This window comes from Poecilia latipinna, unplaced genomic scaffold (assembly GCF_001443285.1).
Source record: "Poecilia latipinna isolate Pla-1442-1.1 unplaced genomic scaffold, P_latipinna-1.0 Scaffold2340, whole genome shotgun sequence".
NCBI lineage: Eukaryota > Metazoa > Chordata > Actinopteri > Cyprinodontiformes > Poeciliidae > Poecilia > Poecilia latipinna.
Genome location: NW_015114956.1, coordinates 39,963 through 45,552, shown reverse-complemented (window position 1 = coordinate 45,552; position 5,590 = coordinate 39,963). Strand labels below are relative to the sequence as shown.

Genomic DNA, 5,590 nt, shown 5'->3' with positions numbered 1-5,590 from the left:
GGCGCTATACCTGTGTGGTGAAGAGAGAGCTGAGTCAAAAAGCAAAGGTCTCGATTTACCAGTTGATCTACGTTCCTACCATCGTCTATGGCAGGGGTGGCCAAGTCCAGTCCTCGAGAGCCACCATCCTGCAAGTTTTAGAAGTATCCTTACTCCAACAGACCGGGATCAGCTCTACAGAGGCCTGATAACGAGGCAGTCATTTGATTCATGTGTGTTGAAGCAGGGATGCATCTGAAACTTGCAGGATGGTGGCTCTCGAGGACTGGACTTGGCCACCCCTGGTCTATGGTCATGAGCTTTAGGTAGAGGTCAAAAGAACAAGATCACAGGTACAAGCAGCCGACATGAGTTTTCTCTGTAAGGTGTTTGGACTTTCCCTTAGGGATAGAAGCTCGGCCATCCAGGAGCATCTGCTGCTTCTCCACATGAAGAGCCAGTTAAGGTGGCTTGGGATCTGGTTAGGATGGACACCTCCCTGGTGAGGAATTAAGGTCCCAGAAAGAGGAGACCCAGAGAAAGACCCAGGATACACAGAAGGGACAATGTTCTTCAGCTGGCCTGGAAATGCCTAGGGGTTCCCATGGAGGAGCTGGACCAGTGGCTGGGAAGAGGGAAGTCTTGGCCTCCCGCATAGGCCGCTGACCCCATGACCCGATGCCAGATTAGCAGAAGAAAATAGATGGATGATTTCTTTGTTGGTACAATTGCATGTAGAATTTTGTTCATATCTCATTTATCAGCTGTTCTCCATTAATATGGTTCTTGGAGATTCTTGTTATTCCATATAATTAATTTTATTCAGTCCAGTTTGTCAAGATAATTGAATATGTGTTCTCCACAGAGCAGTTCAGAGACCAGGAAGTAGGACACTTAATCACAGAACAGATTTTGAGACTCCTTTACCCAGCAAGAACCAAGAAGATCCCTTGTTGATCCAGATGTGCTTAGTCAGCTCTACTTATGCTTCCTACAGAGATTACCTTCCCCGACCTGAATACGAGCGAAGTGGTAGCAGGGGCCGAAGTCCAGGCCGGAGCCGGGGACGCAGCAAGAGTCGTCACCGTGGAGAGAGTCGGAGTCCAGACAGGAGCCGGGGACGCAGCAAGAGTCGTCACCGTGGAGAGAGTCGGAGTCCAGACAGGAGCCGGGGACGCAGCAAGAGTCGTCACCGTGGAGAGAGTCGGAGTCCAGACAGGAGCCGGGGACGCAGCAAAAGCCGGGCCAAGAGTCGTGGGCGGAGCAAGAGTCGAGCCCGCAGCAAGTCTAGATCCAGTTCCAGATCTCGGGGGAAGAGCAGAGGAAGGAGTCGTAGTCTCAGCAGTTCGAGCTCCAGCAGCTCGAGTTCCATCAGAGACAAGAATGATCCGTCCAGGAAGCGGTTTAAAGAGCTGGAGCTGGCCCGACGCAGGAGGGAGGTAGAGGAGCTACTGGGTCAACCTACCAAATCCATCCTGAAGAAGCACAACAGTTACGAAGACTCGCCGTCTCTTCGGGTATGTTCAATCTGGTACCAGTTTAATTGCTAATTAGTGGTTCTATCCTGGAAAGGCCAGCTTGCTCTGCTACTAAGCTTTAGCTTATATTAGAATGTGATGATACTACAATAAGGAAGGACTGGTTTTGGGTTTGATGAGGTGGCGTTGCATCACATTGTGCTTCTGTGCCACAGAGGTCCGACTCGCCCAGGGATCTAGACCGCACCATGGCTCGTGTCGCCGACCAACTGATGCAGGCTGTTAAGCTGAATGACCCGCGTGCTGTGGCAGCTGTTCTTTCAGAACTGCGGTCCGACCCGCAGATGTCTCAACGGGCCAACCTCAACAATGAGATCAAAGAAATCCTGAATCTGTTGGGCGTGGCAGAGCCAGTGGGTGGCGTTTCACAGAGAGTCCTGGACGATATTGATGATGAAGAAAAGTTTCTGTATGGAGAATTGGAGGAGCCCAAAATGTCAGCGGCACCAGAGCCAGACCGACATCACAGCCTGGATCTGTACGGAGATGTGACGGAAGACTCGCTGTACTCTGATCTCCCCTCGCAAAGAGCCATGGCCGGTCAAGTGTACAGCTGCCCTCCAACCATTTCACCTCATCTTCAGGTCACTCCGTCTGTGAGTGAGCCGAACAGGCACATGAGTCAGCCCAGCATCAGCCCCAACCAGAATGTCATGGCCTATCCTCCGGGAACAGAGCCACTGGAGGAGAGTGAGCGCCAGGCTTTGGAGGAGTACGAGAAGATCCAGGATCTCCTGAAAACCATTGGGCTTGACCTGGGTGTTGGCGAGATTAGCAAGATGGCTGCCAGGACCAAGGAGCGCCTTCATGGCAACAAGCAGCCTCCAAAGACACCCACGCGGCGACGATACTCTTCTGGCAGCTCCAACGGCAGCTGCCATAGCCGAGTCCGGAGGAGGCGGAGCCAGAGCGGCAGTTCAAGCAGCAGCAGAAGTCGCAGTCGCAGTCATGGGCGGGGCACCAAACGGGGGGCCAGCTGGAGCAGCGAGGACCATGAGTCCAAGAAGACCACAGCTGCTAAAACTTCCAAAGACTGGGAGGTCAAGGAGACAAAGAATGAGTGGAGTACCCCAATGCTGCCTCAGAGTCAGACCTCTGATACCGCCCCCATCCCAACTCACACAGGCATGCCCATCCCTACTTACCCTCCCCCACAGCTCCCTGGCATGATGCCCCCAAACTACCCTCCTTCAGCATACAGCCAGTATGGAAACTACCTGCCCTACATCCATCAGCAGTGGCCCCCCATGTACCCACCGCCTAACATGACCCTGCCCCCTCAGCCTGCCACAGAGAACCTCACGCCACCTCCCACCTACAAAAAGGCTTACAGAAAACCCACCCCAGAGACGGGGGCCTTAGGTGAGGAACCCAGACTGAGATCTGCTGTGATTGGTCACTCAGACCTGCAGGTGATCCAGTTAGACTGGTTCAGGGAGCGACCAGAACCAGTCAGAGAGGCTGGTGCTGCGTTCCTGTCCATTAGCTGTGTGTTTGGTCCTCAGGTTTTGCGAGGAGTGTTGGTCAGGAAGAGCAGCGGCGGCGGAGTCAGGACCAGAGCATTTCTGACGAGCAGAACAACGAGAGCGAGAAACTAAAGGTGACTCACCTGCACGCGTCACTTCCTGTCTTTACCTATCCTGGCAGGACTCCTGTGCAGCTCTGTGGTTTTCCTGACCACCCAGTCCTGCGGTTCTGTTTCTACTGACTGGGTTTCTGTTTTCAGGTTCTGGAGGAGCGGGAGAAGCTGAGGCAGGAGCGGGAAGTCAGAATGACGAAAAAAGAGTATCTGATAAAGGAACTGGAGCGACTCAGGAAGCAGCAGGGTGAGTTCCTGAGGGTTCTGCACTGGTCTGATCCAGGTCCTGAAGTCCAAACAGATGAGCTGGGTCCAGCTGAAGTATAAAGTTGCAACACCTCTCCCCACTGGTGACGGTGAAAATTACAGTTCTGACAATGATCTGGACGTTCCTGTTTTCAGGCGAGCTGCTGAGGAAGAAGCGCCGTGAGAAGGACGGCCATAAGGACCCCCTGCTGCAGGAGATAAACCGCCTGCAGGACGAGGTCATGGCGAAGATCTCCAACCTCCGCAAGGAGCACGAGGCTGCCGAGAGGAAGCGCACCGAGATCGAGAAGGTCGCGCAAATCCTTGGCCTGAGCCCTTTAGATCGGCCCGGCAAGACCAGCAAGCTGCCTAAAATCCGGGACCAGGAGGAGTTGCCTCCAAAGAGTGAAAAACGGGAGCAGGGGAGGAACCCAGAGGAGCAGCCAGCTGCCGGCAGCACCGCCTTAAAGGTACGGCTTCTTCAGAGGAGGTTTACTGTCAGACAGCATAGCTAGGGCCCACAAGGTTCCAATACAACCTTCTGTCTTAGTCAGTCAGCTGATATCAGTATAAGTCACATGATGGAAGCAGAGAGTAAAGATCCAATCAGTTCTCCTGCTTCCTTAATAGGTTCATTATTGCATTTAAAGGGTCAGTTCAGATTGTTTGATGTTTTGTGAAGGTATTTATAGATATCCTTTTCAATAACTCCATTGTCTGCCTTGTGTAAAAGAAGTGCTAATTAGATAATTTGGCTTTTCCTGTAGTCATAGGCGGCAGAACTTTATGGCCCTGTGCTGGTCCCGCCAGACATTTCCACAGGCCACGAGCAACTCTGACAATCTGTGGCTGACACCTCTCTATGTTTACATACAGACAGAGGTACAGATAAAACCTGCAGCACTGAGATCTGGACCAAAAGGCTCCAGATCATAACAGTCACCCAAAGGTTTACCACATGGCAGCTTCGGGTCGGGTTGGGATCAGGAACCGGTCTGACACCTGAAAAAAGGCTCTGACACTGATCCGATCCAGGTCTGAACCAATTCTGCCTAAAAATTAAATGAGATTTCTGTATTTGTGCCACATTTGGCCCAAAAGGAATATTTATAGAACCGTGACGATGTTTTCTTTCTAACGGTGTGGGGATGAAAAAAAAAAGAAGACGACATCGGGGCCACATGTCCGTTATCGGTCCGGACCAAATGCTGACCCACACTTTGGACAGAGCAGATCATTTATGCTCAAGTTGAACAATAATTGTGGGAATATATTTCTTTCCTCCAAAAGCCAATCAGCCATCAGTACCGATGGCTACTGATGGTTTTTTAGGTCTCTGGCTGTTGAATTGAAATTCATTTTTGTCTGCTAAATAACAAGCACATTAAAGTTCTGCCGTTCTGGCAGGTCGCGGGGTTTATGAGCTTTTTTTTTTTTTGTGGTTTGGAGAACTGAAGACCTGACAGTCACCTGACGGGTCACCTGACGGGTCACCCGCTTGGACAAGCGTTTAACCCGCTAATGGTGCGTTTGCACTAAACGCGTTATGCGCGTTAGGAAACGCCTCTGGCGCTTCAAGTTCGGCGCGTTGCACTTTTGGTGCGTTCACACCAAACGCGTGTTGAGCGTCAAGTGCGTCTGGTTCACATTCAAAGTCTTTGTGAAGCGTCGGACGTGTTGAACGCGCTCGAAGCTTCAAACGCTCAAAACTGTTCAAATCGCGCCGCGCTGGAGCGCCGCAAACTGTCCGCAAACGGTCCGCAAACTGTACCCATTTGTAGACGCAGCACTTATCTATTGCTTTGGACCAAGCTTCACGCATTGATATTTAACTATTAAGAATATGATGTAATAACGACAAAGCTTCATACAAACATGGTGTTTTAATACAGTGGATCTCTGTGTTCAGCTGTTCTTAGATCGGCTGCAGGCATTTATCAGACTCCAGTTTTGAAAATGGGATCAACTTTATTCCTTCCTCTAAATGCTTTGTGCATGTTCCCCCACAACTTTTAACAATTTTTTCTGGTTATTTTTAACCAAATCTGTTTCACTGCAGCGCATTTAATAGCCAGCAATCAGTAAATCAGTAGCCAGGCCGCTTCGCATGATGGACCCGACAGCTTTGACCTCCAGGGAAGGGGCGCTGACTTCGGGGCAAACTGCGACAAACCCAATGAGTTGATTGACAGGCGCCATTGTGTCAACTGAACAAGCGCACCTGACATTCAAAGTGCGAAACAGAGAT

General features: G+C 51.1%; 1 protein-coding gene across 2 annotated transcripts in view; it reads left to right on the top strand.

The window, feature by feature from the left end:
* The window catches only part of znf318 (zinc finger protein 318), a 23,750-nt gene that overhangs the window by 7,576 nt on the left and 10,584 nt on the right, over positions 1–5,590 (top strand). The window contains exons 3-8 of one of the 2 annotated variants that reach the window (XM_015018915.1): positions 977–1,036; positions 1,091–1,496; positions 1,673–2,879; positions 3,023–3,117; positions 3,244–3,343; positions 3,499–3,812. In XM_015018915.1, coding sequence (XP_014874401.1) covers positions 977–1,036; positions 1,091–1,496; positions 1,673–2,879; positions 3,023–3,117; positions 3,244–3,343; positions 3,499–3,812 — 2,182 coding nt within the window. Of the gene's footprint in view, positions 1–976; positions 1,497–1,672; positions 2,880–3,022; positions 3,118–3,243; positions 3,344–3,498; positions 3,813–5,590 lie in introns of both variants that reach the window. The other variant, XM_015018914.1, reaches the window with a different exon arrangement.